Raw genomic sequence first — 21,877 nt, forward strand, 5'->3', positions numbered from 1 at the left:
CAAACAAAAAGAAAAAGGGAGGGAGAACAGCGAAAAGCCTCATGAAGGGTGGTCGCCTAAGAGCCTGCTGGGGGAGCGCCCTCCTGAGTGGAGTCGACCTGGTCCTCTTCGGGATCGGAGTAGTCAGAATCCAGATCCCTGACATACCGATCCACCAACGCTTGGGGGCCAGGGGTGCCGCTAGGCCCAGACGCCCACTTCTCGGCATACCTTCTTTTCAGACCACTTAAATCGATCTGAAGGTCGGGCATGTCGGAAGCAATGCCCTTCATGAGGAACTTGAAGCCCGCGTCAGAAATGTCTTTGGCAAATCCATCGAAGTCAGGATGTTGCCTGAACGATTCTTCCAGCAGGACTCCATTGTTGAGGCGCTCCTTCGCCGTCTCCAGCTCGGCAGTCGCATGCTCCAACTCCTTATCCTTCGCTTCGAGCGCCTGGAGCATGTCGTCCTTCTCCTTCAGGAGCTGGAACTTCTCCCTCTCCAAGCCCCTGGTGATGGCGTGGGCAGCTCGGAGTTGAGCCTTGCGTCTGTCCTCCTCCTTCTTCAGTAGCTCGGCCTGAGACTCCACTTCGGCCTTCAAAGTCTCCACCTCGGAGTGAGCCTTCAGCAGCTCATCCTTCATGGTGGAGGAAGCAGCCTCCAAGGCAGCGGAGAACTCCTCTTTCTCCCTCGCTGCCAAAGCTTCTCTCCCATCCAGCTCGGCCTTTATAACCAGAGCCGATTGAATGGAAGCAACAAACGCCTGAGAAATGGTACAAGGAAACAGTAAGGTCGAACTATCTGTTGGGCGAAATCAAGCAAAAAAAAATGGGGCACTAGTCTTACTCGGCAGCGTAGTCAATGGTCCTCTGCAGAACGGACCCAGGAGCGCTCACAAATTTGGACGCCCTCCTTATGCAGCGGTCCAAACTCGCAGCTGAGATGCGGGTCACCTGCTCCCTCACCCCGAGACTTGACGGCTCAATTCTGAACCGCGCCGTCACATCGGAAGTCCCGCCCATCCTGGCCGCAGGATCGTCCACCCGATCAGCCCAACTTGCAGGCAAGACCCTGCAAGCTCCGACCTCCGAGGGAGAGATCGCCTTCTTTTTCTTCCTTCTTCGCTTTAGAGGGGCTTCCTCCCTCGCCTCCTCGCCCAAAGGCGGGGCGTCCGCCGCCTCGGTCTGGGCGTCCACCGCCTCGGCCTGATCCCTGGGGCGCTTCTCCCTCGAGGGACCCCCGGAAGACTCCAGCTCGATCACCGGGGCTGGATCTTCCGAGGCAGGCCCTGCCACGGCAGGGGTGGGCGGTTTCGAACTCTGGGCAGCCTCAAGAGCATGGGCTCGGCCCTTGGACTTGCGCTTCACGCCGCTTGCAAATCCGCAAACCATGGCTACAAGATAAAACAAGGGTCAACACAAGGTTAGAGGAAAAAGGGGGGAGGCAAGTTCGGCATACCGAGTTCAGAGTTCGGCCTAGAGGATTCGATGGGACGAACTGCAGGGTTGTAATCTAGCAGCCCGGACTCGAGCAGCAGTTCGTCAGTCACCAGGGTTCCGACCTTCCTACCCCTCGGAAAGCGCTCCTTGTAGTATTTCAGAGTATCGAAGGAGGCCTGCATAAGCTCGGGGACTGGTCGGATTGAAACTGCACGAAGACAAAATCCGAGTTAGACCTGAATGACAGAAGAAAATTACGAAAAGTAAGAGCTACTCCGTACCTAGGTTCCCAAACCTAGTGGGGACGTCAAAGAAGGAACGACCTGACTCGTCCTTTGCGAGCCATTCCCCCGAAGCGTAGAACCACTTCCTCACCCATCCCTTGATGGAGGTCGGCCCCTTAACTATACCACCTGCGCCTTTCCTTGCGTACATATAGAACCGACCAGGCTTCTTAGCTATCCTTTTCGCCTCGAAGCACGCGAGGAGCTGGTCTACGTCCAGCAGCTCGGCCTCCTCACTATCCCGAGCTCGAAGCCAAAAGAGGATGGCCAAAGCGAAAATGACACCCCACCCATTGGGGGCCACTTGAACCGGAGCCAACCCAGTCCGGAAGAGAAATTCTTGGACAAAAGGGTGAAGGGGAAGTCTGAGGCCGTACTCAAACATCTTGAAGTAGAGAGTGACCCATCCCTCTGGAGGATGATCAACTCTCTCCCCCTCCTCCGGAAGCCTGAGGAGGATGTTCTCAGGAATAGCGAATCCCCTACGAAGGGATCCGAGGTAGTGCTCAGGTATCCTGGAAGGATATTCCAAACCCTGACCTGAAGTGGAGGCATCGCTATCCTCCCCGTCATCGGAGATTCTGAAGTGTTCTATCTCCTCGAGCTCGGCCTCTAACCTACGAGCTAGATCGGATCCTAGGTTGTTGCTAATAGAGGACGACATGGCAATTATGTTCGAAAGAGAGAGGGAAGAGACCGACCTACCAAGGGTTCGAGCTGCCTTCAGATCGAACTCCAAGAATGCAAGGTATGACCTGAAGGATTGGGAGCATTTATAGCCCGTCGGAGGAACTTCCCCACCGTACACGTGTAATCAACGAGTGGCTGAGATCTCCTCTGAGACCCGAAGCGTCGGAATATTTGAATATTCCGACGATAAATCTTCCGCAACGGTTGTATTTTCCCACGAATAGGAAGTCGCCACGTGTCCAAAGCAGGTCGAATGAACTTCTCTGCCAGGTCGAGATCGGACCAGACAGAGAGGGGGCCAATGTTTGGGGAAGGGTATACTCGGGACACGTGGAAGACCCCTATTGGTGCCCCAAGATGACTCATGAATCACGCCCAGCTCGGAAGGCCGAGATGCCCGCCACCAACGCCGACAAATGCCAAGTGTGAGGGCCGAGGTGAGCCCGGCTCAGGTCCGACCCACCGGGGAGCCCGGTATGGGCCGAGATGCGCAACTGTCTGCGGCGTGATTATCGGGCGTAACCGTCGGTCCCGAGATTACCAGATGTAACCGACGGTCCCGAGATTACCGAATGTAACGGTCGCGAGATTAGCGGGACTACCACCCATAAGTAGAGAACCTCACCCCCCGATCAGGTACGATGATTTCTGGCTTCAAACTAGACTTGGAATCCGACCTATACTGACTTGATCGTCGGAGTGCTCACCTTTTTGTGCAGGTCCGCCCAAGTGGTCAGGTCGGTCCGGAGGCCGGGTTCGACTACAACCAGAAACACACTGTTGTGCAAATCTTTGCATAAACAAAGTTTATCCCTATTTTTTAGCCTAATTTAAATTTGGTAAGGTAAATCTTTATGTAGGGGTGTTGATGTTCGATTTTGATTGGTTTTACTGTCAAACTGAAATTGAAGTGTATTTTTCAAAAAGAAAAAGATTAAACCATATCGAATTGCCAAATTTTTGGAAACTGAACTACAGTATAGATCAACAAAATCGGCTATTTGTTTGGTTCAATTTTACGGTTTGGTGTCATATTGAACGAAATACAAACGACACGACAATAGAGAGGGGAGCGACGAAGAGAGGCGCTTGATTGTGTTTGTGGTAGAATGGAGATCGAGGAGATGAAGAGAGGCATGAGACTGGCCTATCTTCTTTGTTAACCAAAGGTGAGTTTTACATGTCTTTTAGTTTAGGATTTTTTTTTCAAACATACTTTTCCTAAAACAATTTTAATAAAAATGTTTTTTTTTAAATGTGATTTTGATAATGTACTTCTAGTTAATATTACTTCCTAAAATGATTCTTTAAAAAAGTTAAATTACTAGAATGTAATTCTAAAGTGATTCAAGATCACCCCTCACCTTTTTGTAGAATTAACTATAAAAGGTTCCTTCTTAAACTAGACCAATTTGGTTATTTCAAAATAGATTTTTCTTAAAAAACACTAAAATTAAACTGAAGTACTTTAAAGTGTAAATGACAAAAATGATCCTAGGTAAAAATCTGAAAGCTGTTGACCCGAGGCCATTACTTTGGACTTGAAGTCAAAATATTCTTTGATACACTCGTCGGAATATTTGATCGAGTTACAAAGAATCAACGAGAGTCGCTCAAATATTTATAATATAAATAAGTACTTCTTTCATTATTAATTGATTTTGAAATGAAACTTATAGTATAATCTTACGATGATACGCATCCCTCTTGGATTTAAATTTGGAATTTTATATTCCTAATATCGATGAACAGTAGTTTACCTTATTAATTAAGAGAATCTAGTAGGAAGGAAAAAAATTTGATTGGTTTGACATTTATGACAATAAAGGCCTTAATAATTAATTGCTATCTAATAGCTCACAGAGCCACGGACTGGTAAGAGGATAGATATTAAATTGACAGCTGATCCTTTAATTTATTCCAATCAAATCAGCCATTGCCATTGCCATTGCCCGACCATCCCCGAACACAACCAAAATATAGGGCTACAAATAGCTGATTTGATACACTACTTTCAAAAATTTTGTCCCATGAAATTCTTAAGCGAACCAGAATTGAACATGGCGGTTTACTTTTATTTTTTAAATATTTCTTTTAATCATTACTCAAAAGGCTTCATTTATAATTTAATTTAATTTTTATTTTTAGATATAAGAGGTGAGATTTGAATTAATGACTTTTTTATTAGAGATAAGTGTCTTAACCACTTAACGTTAGTTCGATTTGACGGATTCATTTTTAATTGAAGCTAAATGAGGTGATTTTTCTTCGCCAATTAATTTCAATCAATATGGCCTAACTTCTTAAAATGGAAAATTGAGATATCTAATCAAAGAGATTGTTCAGATGGTCCATCTACCAACAAAAGAGAGAGAAAATATTTGATCCATATCCACCTACCATGTGGGGTGGGAAAATTTCAGGGCACAGAAATCAGGCTAAGTTTATAGTGTTGTTTAATATAATTATGGATCCATTTTAAAAATTTACCCTTAAAATTTTCAAATTTTCAAATCTACTTTTTGACGGCCTTTTAATTATTTCAACTCACTTTTTAAAGAAGACCGTTGGGAAGTTCGACAGAAACATGTAGTGTAGTAAATTTTTATAGCTAATTTCAAAGTTTTGTAAAAATTCAAAATGTGGCGTTTCTAGCTCGAGTTTCCAATGAACTTTTTTCAATTATACCTGATAATAGATCTATAGGGCGGCTCGCTTTGACTAGGACTCCACTTTTTACCTGTCCATAGAGCATATGAATTTTCTAGAATTTAGATAGACCCAAAATCATAATATTATTGGAAGAAATAATTACGATGAGACTTCAATATATTCAAAAGAAAAGAAAATGATGAGACTTCAATTTTTAATTTATCACTTGAATGTGATCATGTACAATTCCATCTCTAAACTCTAATTAATTAATTAATTTATTTATTTGTCTAACATAGTTAGCATGAATGATTAGTTTGAAAAGCTCAGTTCGTAAGAAATAATATTTTTTAAATATCAAAGTACCATTATCTTATTCAATTTCAACCATGTCATGGAAGGTAAAATTTTGCGCGAAAAACTATAGTACTTTAAAGTAGAATCAAAACTCTTAAAAGCGTTGCAAACCAAATTGAAAAACAATTTCTCACTTTAAAGAAGGTGAAAGAACAAATTCAATTAGCTTTACAAAAAGGTAAAATTTTATAAAAATAGTGAAAGAAAATTAAATGGATTTACAAAAACCATACTCTCTATTCGATTTTGAGACAGAAATATGGTTGGGTTTTAAATATGGATGTACACCCCAACTAAAAGTGTCTGCAGATCTGAAGAAATTGATGGGTTTGTGTTCTTTAAATTCTATTAAGTTGACAGATGGATTATTTGTGTTATTTAATGCTCTATTTTGTTTTCAACTTCAGCACATGCTCCCTTTAGCATTCTACTGAGCTCTCCCGTTCTACCTGTATGTTAGGAGCGGTTTGATATATAAGGTATCAAAATTTTGGTGGATGTCTCAGTTATTTTCATCACCACGGATTCAATATTGACATGAAGAATGAATCTGTTGTGAGTCTATCTAGACAAGGGACCCCTCATGGCCTTTTTTCTTTTTTTTTTTTATTTCACCTGAAAGACTCTCACCAAGATATATTGTCCTTGTTGGGTTTTGGTAAATTATTGAAATGAAAGTTGTCCCACGTTGGAAGAGTACAAAAATGATTTATAAGTACTAGAAGTTGTCCCACATCGAAAAGTACAAGGAAAATGTGTATTCCAACTACTATAAAAGGAGCTCATGACTTGGGTTTTAATAATCCAATTGAAATATTTAAGCCTGGTATATCAGCTCTAGGTAACTGAACGGTATTTACTTTGACAGAGTGTTTTGTGTAATTGGGGTCGATGAGAGAAATATATGTGATTGTAATAATTTTTACCTTTGTAGGTCGTGGAGTTTTCCACGTTAATTATTCTTGAATTTCTTAGTTATTTTATGTTTATTCCTATAGTAGAAGTAGGAGATTTTTTTCCATCAGTTCGTCATATATATACCTATGATAGAAAAAACGGCTCCTACCCGAACACTCATAATAATAATAATAAGCATCTTATCCACTCGAGTTATTCAACAATAAGTTTGCTATTGCTTCGTTTGAAAACAAGGTTTGTAAGTTTGGGATGAGAAATAACTCATTTCGTAGCATTTCATATTACCCATTGGTAAGACTATTGTATGCCCCTCTCAAATATATGTGGGTTTTCTCCCATGCTTGGGTTTTCTTCTCTCTTTTATTTCTTTTTCTCTCTATATACCAATATAATTTAAATTAATTTAAAGTACTTAATATATTTAAACTAAATTTAAAACGGTTAAACCTACATTATAATTAATTAAAAGTAAAATGTTAGCATTTTCTTTTTACTTATCGCATGGAGCCAAATATATTTTTTAAAAACAAAAATTTATTATTTATTATTACTACTGTAACAAATATGGGTTTAGAGATCGAACAAACTCTCAAGGATTGTAATTGCTAATTGGTGTCTTATTCACTAAACTATATGCTCGAATTGAATATGGAGCCAAATATATTTTTTAAAAATAAAAATTTATTATTTATTATTACTACTATAACAAATATGGGTTCAGAGATTGAACAAACTCTCAAGGATTGTAATTGCTAATTGGTGTCTTATTTACTAAGCTATATGCTCGAATTGATATATTATTGACAATTATTTTTTGCTTATATATATATATATTTATATATTTTGCGTATAACAACTATTATGGACAATGTTATTGATAAAAATGTTGATATATTATTGACCATGTTGGCATTAATGAGGTGAACAATTTAATCCCTAAAACCTAATTAGTTTAAAATTGAAGAAAATTACTCTATAAAATATTTCATTAATGCCATTAACAACATGACATGTACATTAAATAATTTTGGTTGAATTCGTATGATGTGACAAATAGTAAACATGTACTAAATGAGCATATAATATCATATAAATGTTCCATTTAAAGGCATGAACGACATAGCTAAATGAAAACAAAATCTTAAAAAAATTTCAAGAACTCAATTGAAGATAGTTAAAAGTTATTGATTGCTAAAAATGTGGGAGCGATCCGGGTTAGGGAAGGCTAGCTATGATCGTGCCTAACACATGGGTAGCAAGATGACACTTATTTCTTGACTTGGAAACCTTGGGAAGGGACAACTTAATTGGGACATCCTATTTCTTTTTTGGAAAAGAGAACCACTTCATTCATTAAAGAAGGGGAGAAAATACATAAAATTCGGGACACCATATTTCAATCTCACCTCTATATTGATCGAATCACTCGAAAAATCTAGTTGGTGGCTTGGTTTCACGTGTGGCTACATTCTAACCTGCATTGTGTTGCTAGGAAATGACTATACCTTTTTCGATCTTGAGACTTTCACCTTGAAAACAAAACTAGATCCCGTTCTTCTATGTCAATTTAATGGGACCCTTACTACATGTATGCACGGTAAGACTTACAAAAATTAAATAGGCGTAATACAAAATTCAAGACTAAATTTATATTTCAATATTTTTCTTTCAATCGAAAAATTAGATTAATGAAGTTTTTGAAACAAGATCCATCTACCTAGTGTGAGGTGGGGAATTTCGATCCAGTTGATTGAGACAGTATAAAAAATAATAGGGCATGTAGGGCAAATATCAACTATACTTTTGTTACTATTAATTATCCCATTTATCTGTTAGAAAATCTGAGTTGGAAGTGTAGCCATTTCGTTTGCTAAGTTTTGTGTGACAATTAAATACTTAGGTATATATCTTCAAAAAAAAAAAAAAAAACTTAGGTATGTATTGGTGTGGGGTAACCTTACTTTTAATTTAATTTATTTTACTTTGAGTGGTGTGGCGTCGCATTACTTGGGGACATTTGTCCATTAAAACACCTGAAGAACAAATTTTATAAAAAATAGTTAAAAATATAATAGAGGATGTTAGGAAATTTTATACACAAAAATTATCAGATAGATAGGGAAGAGAGATAATATTAAATATTTTTATGGTTTAACTCATTTTTAAATCTTTTTTGTTGAATTACCCATTTGAAGAAAAAAGTTATCATTTTTCTTTAGTACAACAGACATATAGGTGTCACATTTGTCAGGATTATATTATCAGCTTATTCCAACTTCGAAAAAGAAAGTTAAATATTATTTATTTATTTTTAGTACAATATGTGTGGGGTGAGAGATCGAAATCACAATTTTTGGTTGGAGATATATGCCAATTAGCTACACTCACTTTGTCAATATCTAATTTTAGTAATTAATTACAAAAGATTTATAATATAAGGTTTGATATTCGAGAAATATAGAATAACAAATAATAAATCACTAAAGATTTACTAAATACAGAATATTCTATTCTAACATCCACGATGGTATGATACTCACGACTTTTCTTTTGATTTCACCCAAACGAACTCGCACCAAATGAAGATGTTGTCCCTTACATATATAGTCATGATATTTTCTTTCATAGCTAATATGGTACTTTGTTTGCACCCCTTACAAATCCAACAAAATCAAAACTTTATCTAACTTCTTTTTAATACAATATGTGGAGGTGGATGATTGAACTTACCACCTTTAGGTTGAAGATATATTCCAATTATTTCTGAGTTATGCTCGCTTTCACTATTCTATCAAACTCTCTTAATTTGTAAGAATATTATTTTATTTGATATAAATATCACATTATTTGATATTTTGATATATAAATAATGTGAATTGAAACGTCATAATTAGGTCTCTCAACCAATTCAAATTAATTAGCGTGAGTTTATGGAAAAAATAAAAAATAAAAAATAAAGCGTGACGGCTTAAAAAAAAGTGGGAAAAGTCACTTTTCCAGACGATTTTCAAAAAAGGTTATGGAAAAATTCAATTTTCCCAACTTTTTGAATATAGTTGAGATTTTTATTGACGGTTTCAAAAAAAAAAAAGTTGGGAAAAGTTAATTTTCTTGACAGTTTTAAAAAACTCGGGAAAACTAAATTTTTCCCGACTATGTTTGAAAATTCATCGGGAGTGACCTTTTCCGACGGGCTTTGCCTGATGTTTTTCATGACACATTTATTTTGTTGGGAAAAGTTACTCTCGACTTTTTAAAGGATTTTCCCGACGTTTTGTAGTGTAAGGCAAAAACCTTATTTCTTGTAATGCGGTTTAGGTTGGGTTCGTCGGGTTGTCGAGTTTTTTGATCATCTCTATTTCCTCTATGTCAATTTAATAGGAATCTTATTAGATATATGCACGGTAAGACCTGAAAGACTGAGTAGGACCTGAAAAACTAAATAGATGTAATGTAAAATTCGAGATTAAATTTATATTTTAACATTTTTTCAATTGAAAAAATAGAGATTCACGTAAGTTTTTGAGACAAGATCCGTCTGCCTCTCGTTTAGTTGAGACAATATAAAAATTAATAGGGCATATATCAACTGGGTTTTTTTTTAATATTGTTCTAAATGAAAACTTATTTTAAAAATATAGTTGTTTAATTAAAAATATTAAAAATAGGGTAGGTTTTGAAATTTATTTTAAAAATATTGTACTTTTAAAAAACAGAAAGTTGGTCATCTCTTCAAGAGACGACCATTTAGACGTGGCGCCACGTAAATTATTTTAAAAATTTGAACGTGGTCGTCTCTTCAAGAGACTACCATGTGGGATGGTCGAGTAAAAAAAATAAAATTTATTATATTATATATTATTTAGTAGTTTAAATGTAAAAAATGGCTTAGTGGTGCAGTGGGGATACTGTTATCCTAATATCACTTCCATCCCAAGTTTGAATCTTAGGTCACGCATCTACTAAACCCACTACCACGTTTAAATGGTCATCTCAAGAGACCAACCTTCTGTTTTTTAAAAGTACAATTTTGAAAATAAATTTTAAAACCTACAATATTTTTAATTAAACAACTATATTTTTAAAATAAGTTTCATTTAGAACAATATTAAAAAAAAACCCCTATTATCAACTATGCTTTCGTAACTATTAAATTATCCGATTTATTTGTTAGAAAATCTGAGTTGGAAGTGGAGCCATTTCGTTTACTAAGGTTTGTGTGACAATTAAATACTTAGGTATATATTGGTGTTGCGTCACCTTATTACTTTAATTTATTTATTTTGTTTTGAGTGGCTCTGCGTCGCATTAGTCAGGACATTTGTCCTTTAAAACACCTGAAGAACAATTTTAATAAAAATAGTTAAAAAGAAATATAATATAGGATGTTAGGAAATTTTATACACAAAATGATCAGATATAGATAGGGAAGACAGATAATTTAAATATTTTTATGGGTTAACCCATTTTAAATGTTTTTTTTTCATTTATAAAAAAAAATATATTTTTTCAAATTTAAGTTATACTTTTTTTAGAGGGGGTGTCAGATTTGTCGGAATTTGAACTTATTCCAACATTAAAAGAAGAAGTTAAGTATAGTTGAATATGCTGATGAGAAAAGATTTTTAGTAATTAAATACAAAAGATTCATAATATAAGGTTTGATTTAGTCATTTTTTTAAATTAAAAATAAGGGAATCACTTTGAAACATGCCTGGGGATATTCTTTTTTCGCCTCTCCACTACAAGAAATAATACTTTCAGCGATGAAAGAAAAAAGCGACGAAATATTTCGTTGCATAAAATGCGACGAAAATAGAATGGGTCGCATTTTATGCGACAAAAATGGGTAGCGTCGCATTTTCAAACGATTTTCGTCGCAAATATATGCGGCGAAACCCCTTTTATTCCAAACCCTAACCATTTTTTCTCGCTTCCTCACCTTCCTTTCCAAATCGAAATTCTCTCTCCTCTCTCTTTTGCACCGCCTCTGATCTGCTCGCCCCTCTTCTTCCTCACCATCGTCTTCCAACTCGATCCCACATGATCGCCGTTGGCCACGTGATTCCGATGGCTCTCCACCGCTTCTACCTCGCCGTCCTCCTCGCCTCTGCCTCGCTGGCCTCCTCCGCCTCTACTTCACATTCTGTCGCCGCTCGCCACATGATTTTGGTGAACTTTGTGCGTTACGAGGTTGGTGTACTTCAAACAAGTGAACATTTTTTTTATTTATTAATTAGGTGATTTTTGTTGGACTTTTTATCTGATCTATTGCTGGGTATCTAGTGTTTGAGTTATGGTATTTTATCTCAATTCATTTTTTCTTCTGGAAATTTATGTGTCCTTGTTAGAGTTTTGATATTTTGTTTTTACAATTTTTTAAATTGATAGAATTCAAGTAAAATGTGTGATGTGTTGTGGCAGAGAATTCCTGTCTATTCTTAATTTTTGTTTCTTGGATTGGATATTTTTTATGCTTGTAGGAAGTTACGGGATATCACAACTTTGAAAGGAATTGAAGAAAGTTCATCAATTGAAAATATTGTTTGGGAAAGTTTGAGAGTTTAATTTGAACTAATTTCAAAAAGTTTTCTCTATGTTTCTGTTTAACCAAACAGAACTCAGTTTTCTTATTGATAATGTTTTCAGAAAACCAAATTGGAATGAGAATGATTAAGTAGGAGAGTATATGAGATTGGTCTTTGACGAGCTTTCTTATGAGTTTATTGTCCTAATAATGAAGTCCAAGCCAAAATCAAAATGTTGGGAAATTTGGCTGTGGTATATAGATGGATTTAGAGGTCTTTCAATTCACTATTTATTTTGAGTTCAGTGGTATATGGACTGTTCTTTTCGGGGAACCAAACCAAATATATCATGTTGCAAAATAGTGACTTAGGACATGACCAATTTTAAAAAAATGCAATTATAAGAGAGAGAGGCAGAGATAGTAATAACTTCCAAACAATTTTTGGTGAGTTCTTGAGATTGATATCTAAATTGATTAATTACTTCTCTTGAAGAGTCCAAATCTCTATATTATAGAATTTAATTTTGATGGTCCCATCATAGGAGTCTTTGTTCGTTCATTTAGAAATTAGTTGGAGGTAATGTAAAAAATTGATGATATCTGTTTGCATAATTGTGGAACTAATACCCATATCCATTTTTACGTGTTATGAATATGACATTGAAACGAATGGATAGAATACGTTGCTTTATGAGATTTTATGATTCATAGTTTGAGAATTACTTTTGTTTTATTCTCAAGGAGAAATTTAGCATTAATTCTTCTAAGTCGCTCTTAGGAACTAACTGAAGTATGTTTGTGAGTAGAAGAAATATTTGTTAGAAATTATTTATCAGCCATGAATCTTTTTTAATCACAATGTCATAAAAAATGAAGGTGATGAACCCATTGCTGGAATCACGCGAGGTCTCGGGGAAACACGTGGTGAATTCTTGACAAGAGTCGTCGAGCGTGCAACGGTAGTACAACTAAAGTTGATGCAATTCGATGCAACCCTGATGGAAACATATTTTGTAACATTGGTTCAGATGAAGATGGAGAATGTTATTTGTAAATTTAGAAAGAAATTTAGTTGTTTTTATTTTTAGAAACTTGTAAATGTTTTGAATGACATATATTGTTTAATTAAATTTACATTATAATTCAAGCAATTTGGTTATTTGAACTTTTTAAATTTAGCAATGAATTTTGAGGTTGATTCAAAGTTGGGTGGAAATTCAGGTTTGCAAATAAGGAAAACTAAAATGAAAAGAAAATTAAAAATTAAAACATTTAAAATGAAATAATTAAAATAAAAACAATAAAAATAATAAAAAAGCAATGACATAACATTTTCGTGGCAAAGCCAAAAGGCGACGAAAGGCATTTCGTCGCTGATAACCTTTTGCAACGTATTTTTCTTTTCAGCGATGAAATTTTTTCGTCACTGAAAATTCTTTTTTGGTGTGATAAAATCACTTTTTTCATTGTCAAAATCACCTCAATTTCTGTTGATCATGTTTGACAAATTAAAAAAGATTCTATGTAAACATCAACTCGATTTTTAAGATATTATTAGGTGATCTTGGAAAATCAATTATTTTTAAATATTTTTTTTCAAAATCACACCTTTTACCATCCCTCCCAAGCACACCCTTGATGGAGGTCTCATTAAACATAAAGGTTAGTTTTACTTATTTATACAAAAGCAACAATTTTCTTTAAATTATATAACCTTGATAAGTAATTTACTGTTTTAAAGTTAATCAATATTAAAAATAGTCACTTTTTAGACGGTTTAAGCAAATTAGTAATTTAGACTCGCATATAAACTTTAAAATCAAATTTTGAAAACCTACTTAGACTTGAATATAGCTGAAGTGATTAAGACATATATATCATCATCTAAGTCGGAGGTTCAAATTTCCACCTCAGATAATAGGTTTTAATTTTGTTTAATACAACAACATGTCGAGATGAGGGTTCAAATTCATGATCTTTTGGTTGGAGATATATATCTTGACAGTTGAGTGAAAGCTCATGTTCAATGTTTTTTATCTTCTACCTTAAAAACTATCTTGGTTATTAGCAATTTGTTTAATTCTCTAACATACTTTTAGATAATTGTAACAAAAGTAGGGTTGTCTAAACAAATTAAAATGATGCATACTGAAATGACTATTTGTTTTAGCAACGAGAGGAGTAGCTAATGTATCTTAAAAAATATCGTTATTATATAATTTTTGGATCGGATGCTGGTTTAAGTTTGTTAGGCTCTAATAATACTATATTATAATATCCATAAGGTTCCATCTCAAAGCTAATTGACATGATTGATGAGCTCAAAAGAGCCATCATCTTGAGGTGACATGTGGGCTAGCTACTTCAATTGATTTTGAAATAAAACCCCATGAATATTGATAATAAATAGTTTCAAAATTAGGGAATTACAAAAATAAAACCAAAAAATATGTAATTTTATATATAGCATTAAGTTCAAAATTATATGAGACCAAAAGGTCTTGAGTTCGAATCCACACTCTCACATGTTCTATTAAAAAAAGAAAAAGAAAAAATAACTTTTGTGATCTTTTTGAAAACTACTGATATTTTTATAAATACATATTTATTTTATGTTATTGGTATAATTTTTTTTTAATAAAAAACCAACTCTTTTTTTTGTTTGTTTTTAATTTAACTAAAGATTACAAAAAGTAATTTTCAAAAATTAAAATTTGAAAATATAAAATTACAAGTGTACTTGATAGTTGATATGACTAAATTGTTTTATATAGAAAATTTACACATCTATCAAATAATTAAACGGTCGTATTTTTTAATATTGTGTTCATCTCAAAATCAGTTGGCAAGGAAAGGAGTACGCTCTTTTGAATGCTTTGGACTCTGATACCATATTAATATTCATGGAGTTCCATCTCAAATTACTTGACAGTGAGAGGAGTAACCCAGTTATAAACATTTGTAAAGTCAGTTTTTTTTTTCAATATGAGATCCTTAACATGCCTTTCAAAATCGCGACTCTTTTAATTTATCGATCTTGGCCGAATCCTATTTGTTTTGGATCAGATGAGTTATTCTCTATTGTTTTTCAATCCCCTATGGTCCACAATCGAAAGGTAAAAAGAAGAAATATTCCAGAAGTTTAAAGAAGATCCATCTACCTTCCTTTGCAAAAAAAAAAAAAAAAAGAAGAAAAAGAAAGAAAGAAAAGAAGAACCCTAATGTTAGGTGGGAAATTTTGGCACATCTAGTTGACATGATCAAGCGAATTTAATAGGCACACATCATTCATCAACTATATAAGTTGAGATGATCGAGCCAATTTAATAGGCACGCATCAACTACATTTTCCAACTTTTATTATTATTAATTTCCACTAGAACTCGTTTTTAGATGAAATAGGAAATTTTGAAAAAGAAATTAGGAGCTTATTTGAGAGAAACGATTTAATTTTTGTTTTTAGAACTATTTTGGGTAGACATGAAAGATGATTTTGTAAAAGTTAATGCTATTGTGTACGATGTGTGAAGTTTGAAATCACTTAAAAAAGGGTTAAAATTGAATTAACTAACCCGTTGTCTATTCACCTCTAGAGTTAAAAAGTTTAATTTTTTTAGAGAACATGTGGGACGAGAATTCAAATTCACAATTTTTTTAACTAATTGAACTCAGCACATAAATTATTATTTATCTGTTTAAATAAACACAAACAATATTATTTATTTACGGATTGAAAATTTACAAAATTTGACTTCTCATGGTTTTGTTTCCCTAATTAATGTACTTCCATGACAAATAATATGAAAAACTCCTCGTAGACAAAAAGAGACAAATATTGAAAATCAATAAATTTAGTGATGGGGGTAATTGTCATACCTTGATTGATGAGCTTCAAATCTCAACCTATATATCTGTTGTACTAACAAATAGTTAGGTTAAAGTGATAGTGTAGTACATTTTTTCTTTGGTAAAATATACTTGTTAACGACAAATTTGATTAAAATCATACTTATTAACCAAAATTTTAAAATTAGTTTTCAAAGCAACTTTCTATTTCTAACATTTGACTACTTTTTAATTTTTTTTCCAAGGGTGAAAAATTAAACAAAGATGATTATATAGTAAAACAACAGAAATCACCTTTTCAATAGAATTTTAATAATAAATTAATTGAAATAGTAACTTTTTTCTTTAATTAAAGGGTGGGAGGATTCAATCTCTTGTTCATCAGATACAAGTACTAATTACTAGATAGTTACGTTGACTGACGATTGAAACTAGTAATAAACGTTTATCTATTATTTTAAAGTTTAATAATTTACATTGGATTGGATACTTGGAGAGGGAGAATTTCATTAGTGTGTCTTCCATCATTTCATGATCTAGTTTTGATCCTCTATTATCTTTTTTTTTTTTTTTTGAAACAAAACTCTATTATCCTCTATTACAAAATTATATCTCATAACCCACCACTTTTTACCATTAAAGAGAAATCTTATCTATCTTAAAATTTTTTTTTTCTACACAAATGTGACGACCATATAGCAATAGAATCTTGAGAGAGGAATAAAATTAAACTCACGTTGGTATTATCTTTATAGTTAATTTCTATTATGTTGTTTAATAAATAAATAAATTTCACTAATATTTTTGTTAGGTTAAACAAACCAACATCGAACAATTTTTTTGCTTCCACCATTTTTTTTTTCTCTTTAAAATATTTTTCTTGTTCAATACATAACTGCTATATATCCAAAGTGAGTCACTATCATGACAGTTAGATATAAACTGAGCCATACACAATAATTTCTCGAACCTCATATAAATCATTTGATTTTTGAAATAAAATTATTTATTATTATTTTTAAATGGAAGCCCATTCTACTATAAATAAAGATAGAAGAAACTTCGAACAAAGCATCTGAGCTGAGGCAGTGATACTTCAAAAGTCCATACTCTCTGTTGCTTTGCTCTTTGCCATTAATGCTTCTTGCTCCTGAAATGGAGGAAACAAGGAGACTGCTAGAAGATAAAAATAATGATCAGAAGGCCGTGGTAGGTGAAGATGAAGCTGCGGTCCGGGACCGACGCAGGCCGATTTTTCGAAGAAAATGGACAAGTTTAGACAAACGTTCTGCAGGTGCTCTTCTGGTTATGCATTTGCTTTGTCTCTTGGCACCATTTCAGTTCACCTGGCCAGCCTTCTGGCTTGCCTTTGTACTCTACATTATCACAGGCCTGTTCGGGTTGACGCTCTCATACCACCGACATCTCACGCACAAGAGTTTCAAACTTCCCAAATGGCTAGAGTACACGTTTGCTTATATTGGAGTCCATACTTTTCAGGTTATTCACGGTCAGATATTTTATTTTTTTCCCCTCTTATTGTTTTCTTTTAGGGTTTTCAAGCTTTTTTTATAATTATTATAGGGTGATCCAATTGACTGGGTGAGCACGCATAGATATCACCATCAGTTTGTTGATACTGAAAGAGATCCACACACTCCGACGCAAGGTTTCTGGTTTGGTCACATTGCTTGGATATGGGATTCTTATGGCCTGACTAAAAAGGTTTGTCCAAAATATGTTCGAGATTTTGAGGTAAGAGATGGAAAACGAAGTCGTCTAAGAAACATGTTTGTGGGATATTTGAAGTATGGAAGACCAAACAATGCGGAGGATCTACAAAAACAGGCCTTTTATAGGTTTCTTCGAAGAACATACATTCTTCATCATGTTGGTCTTGCAGTTGTCCTCTATGCAGTGGGAGGCCTTCCCTTCCTTGTTTGGGGAATGGTAAGATTTTATTATTATTATTATTATTATTTTTATTTTAAGTAGAATGTCTGTCATTTTACTTAGACAATTTAAGGAAGGTGTTTGCTTCAAATTATTTAATTTTATGTAGTTTAGGGTTAAGATGTGGGTGTGATTTTTCTTATCTTGGTTAAAAGTTTTCTAATACCACAATTTACACATAAACCACACCATGCACATTACCTTTTACTAACTATGATCCCACAAACCACTTATTATATAGTTTAATGTTTTTGTATAACTCTCTTCTTTTGCCTCAAAATCTAAATGCAATTACAGAAAATTCAAAATTTTAGATCTATTGTTTTGTAAAATCAAAGTATATTGCCAAACACAATTAAGATTTAGTAATCCCTAACTTTCAATATTATTTCTAATAGATCTTGGTCATCTAAATCGATTTTTTTTTGTTTTTTTTAATTATGACATTCCCACAATCTCTTCGAAGTGGAACGCTTTCATTTAGCCTCCTTATATTGTATGTTTCTCACGTTCTTTTAAAATGAAAGGTGTGATGTATCTTAAAAAAAAAAAAAATTTAAAGTACCTAATAGGTCCCTAACATATTTAACATTTTTTTAAGAAAAATTAACGGATCTATTAAATTTTGTATCCAATAAAATTCAAAACTTTTTATTTTGTGTTTCATTGGTCGAATAGTTCAATGATCTATTAGATTCAGAGTCAAAACAGAGACCTATTAAGCATAAAATTGAAATTTAGACACCAATTAGATATTTAATTTTTAAAGCTAAGAGACATATATTAGACACAAAAATTGAAAGACACCTCTTAAAATTTAGAGCGCTATCAACACATTTAAAAGTTTAGAGATTAAACTTAGTACCTCAGTTTTCTCATGGTATCATATCAATGTAACACATATAATACTTAAAAAAAACCATGCATGCATGTATATTAAATCTTATAACGTAAGAATTTAATTGTGTTTTGCGCCCTTAAAGTATAAAAGAAGAATTCAAGCCAAAAGGCAATCAATGAAGTGGGATTAAGAGAAAGTGTACATTAATAATTGTGTTTGATTATATATATCAGTATCTAAAGGGCTTTAATTAATTAATTAATTAATTAATTGAATGAATGCAGGGTGTGAGGACTGTATGTTTTCAACATGTCACTTTCTCTGTGAACTCTTTAGGCCACATGTGGGGAAACCAACAATGGAACACTGGCGATCAGTCGAGAAACAACTGGTGATTATGTCGATATTTCTTTCATTTATTTACATGAGATTTTTTCTTCTCTTTGGTTTCAGGTTTTTTTGGGCACTAGTTTTTCTCTTGACATTTTTTTTCCTTCTCACTTGTGTAATATATTGGGATATTTAGAACTCGTTTCGTAATATCCTCGCACTTCTTGTTTCTCGTTTCCAATTTTGCTAAGAAATCTAAGTGTTTTTCAACTCACTTTGTTTCTTCTTTCTCGTTTTTGGAACATTCTTATAATTATATAGAAATTTTGGAAACAATCCAAACTAGTTTCTCTTTTTTTTTTCTTCTCATTTCCAATTTGTTCCAAAACATAAATAAAAAGATTGTTTTATCATACTTGAATTCTTAGAAGTTGGAACCACGTGCAATACATTTTTCTTCATTAAAAATAAAGAAATAAAACAGGAAGGTTACCAAACGAGCCCTTTAAGTCTGTTTAGTTGGAATCTCTTTATTTTTGTTTTTAGAGATTCACTGAATGTGAATGAAATGGATTGAGTGAATATGTGTTGGATTTGGGAGATTCATTTTTTAAATATGTTTTTAAATGATGTGATCCAAACCGTAGAAATTCTAAAATAGATTTTTTTTATGTTTGTTAAAATTAAAACATGTAAAATATAATGTATTTTAAATTCTATAACATTGTAAAATAATAATTATACAAAATTCTTAAAAAATGTTGATAAATGGCTTAATATAATTTTAGATTAAACTAAATATTTAGTTTGTGATCCATTTTTTGAATTGAGATTCAATTACTAAATCCTCCACCAAACACATATCTGAAACCACTAAAACAAATAATACAACTATAGTTTTTATTGAATCCCTTGTTTTCAGATTTTTGTTTTATGATTACCAATTAAACGTACTCTTAAATTTTCATCTTTTCATGTCGATATTTTCATCGATATTTACGAGCGAATTGACCGATGATGATGAAATGATTGCAGGGTGTTGGCAATGCTTATATTTGGGGAGGGGTGGCATAACAACCACCATGCATTTGAGTATTCAGCTCGACATGGGTTAGAATGGTGGCAGCTAGATGTAACTTGGTGGGTTATCTGTTTGCTTCAAGCTCTAGGGTTGGCGACTGATGTGAAATTACCCTCTCAAAATCACATGCAAAAGTTGGCCATTCAACCAAAATATGAGTGAATGATCGATGATACAAACGCTTTGTCATTTAGTCGATGATAAAAAATGTTTGTTTACTTAATAAGGGTCATGGAAAATAGTTATCAAATACTTTTGTTTTTCAAATATGAAGTTTCAAATTAAAGCCTTTAAATTTAAAAGCAAGAATGCTATACTTATTATTCCATTTAATATCCGCCAATCTAATATCTACCTCAGCTAACTTAATTGTGTGAGTGTTATACATGTTCACATCAGTAAAATTTTAAAGTTTCAATACTATCAAATTTTTATATGATTAGAAACTAAATTGAAAAGAAAAAAATAAACTCGGGACTAAGATATATATTAAGATCAAATTGTTGGAAATAAATAATAGATTTTTTTTAGTTCAACTAGAGATGGAGATAGAACCATCGGTCTTTGAGATGATAATAGTTGTCTTATCCATTAAACTATTGAATTAGTTTAGTTAATTTTAATCTGATGAAATCTTATTAGCTTCAATCATGTGATATTTGAAAAAAGGAAGTTTTGAGCTGGATGGAAAAGATTAATTAAATAATCCGTCAATAATATTAGGTTCAATCAAGCAGTGTACTTTTTGAGTGTTCGAACCAGTTAATCTCATAGGGCAACCACTCGATCCTACAACATTTTATACCAAAAAATACATGGAAATTACTAATTCCTAAAGAAATCAAGGAGTATATTTTAATATTTCAAATACTTTAATAGTCCATAGATTAATTACTGCCAACCATTTACGTATTTAGGAACAGATGAAAATTCTAGACAAGAAAAGCCAGATTCCTTTAATGCAAAAGAGGACCATTGAAGAAGAAAGTATTTGATTATCAATTAAACAAAAAAATTGTTTTTCACATGAATAATTATATCACGAGATTTCTACACTAACTTGTTTCCTGGAGTTAGAACTTTTATTTTATTTTATATATTTGTAGAGCGAATGCAATCTCTAGTCTTGAATTTGATTGAAGTCTAATGCGCTTCAAAAGTTTTAAGTTTTTAAAATTTCAAATAACTATTCGGCACGAGAGAGATTTCAATTTGCTCCCTAAATTCTCCAACAAATGATAGGGTTATTTTGGATTAAATCCATAGAGTTGAGTTTTATTTAGGTCATGGGTCCAATTTAATTTCAAAATCTAGGATGGGGTGATTTTGGACCCTACCCTCTATTTGTGTTATAGGCCCAATTTAATTTTTAACAGATTTGAGTTTCCCTAATTTTAGACCGACTCATAAACTGTGACTCTATTTAGGTTATATATGCCAATTTAATTTCAAAAGGTTGGAGTTTGGGTGATTTTTGTATCCGACCCCGACCCTAAACTTGAACTTGAGTTTGGACTCAGCTCAATTATTTTAAGTACTGGATTTAGACTTATTTAAATTTGGTAAGTCTATTATTGATCTTACTTTTTTTTTTTTTTGAAAAGATGTACCATTCATTAGAGTATGTGAGAAGCATCCAAAAAAGAAGAGGCTTTAAAGAAAGCACTCTAATGGGGAGAAATGGTAACCTATTATCGATCCTACTACAATAATCTTATGGTAATTTGGGTTTTGGGTCAAATTATTTTTGGATTGAATTGGTTTTTGGCCCAATTTTCACATGACCTAATTCGACCAGTCAAATCTAATCCAAAAGGCCCGGACATGTCTCTTATTTGGTAATTGCCATTTTTTTGCCTTTATTTTATAATTGACTATAAATATATATATATATCTTTTGATATGAAAAGTACCATTTCATTAGAGGTATGTATAATTGACTATAAATTTAATAAATATAGTTTCATCGGTAATGA

The 21,877-nt window shown here is 33.5% G+C and overlaps 1 protein-coding gene across 2 annotated transcripts; it reads left to right on the plus strand.

Annotated features, from left to right (window-relative positions):
* Positions 1–16,753: 16,753 nt before the first annotated feature.
* LOC111020979 (palmitoyl-monogalactosyldiacylglycerol delta-7 desaturase, chloroplastic) lies at positions 16,754–20,234 on the plus strand. 2 transcript variants are annotated; one of them, XM_022297790.2, is made up of 5 exons: positions 16,754–17,196; positions 17,281–17,421; positions 17,506–17,646; positions 18,775–18,881; positions 19,856–20,234. In XM_022297790.2, exons 1-5 carry the CDS (start codon positions 16,834–16,836, stop codon positions 20,061–20,063), a joined length of 960 nt encoding a protein of 319 aa, XP_022153482.2. In that variant the 5' UTR covers positions 16,754–16,833; the 3' UTR covers positions 20,064–20,234. The 2 variants fall into 2 exon arrangements, with proteins under 2 accessions (XP_022153482.2, XP_022153481.2); XM_022297789.2 differs by having other exon boundaries at positions 16,755–17,196; positions 17,281–17,646.
* The last annotated feature ends 1,643 nt before the right edge of the window (positions 20,235–21,877 follow it).

This window comes from Momordica charantia, assembly GCF_013281855.1.
Source record: "Momordica charantia cultivar OHB3-1 chromosome 8 unlocalized genomic scaffold, Mcharantia_2.0 BLBB01000008.1, whole genome shotgun sequence".
Taxonomy (NCBI): domain Eukaryota; kingdom Viridiplantae; phylum Streptophyta; class Magnoliopsida; order Cucurbitales; family Cucurbitaceae; genus Momordica; species Momordica charantia.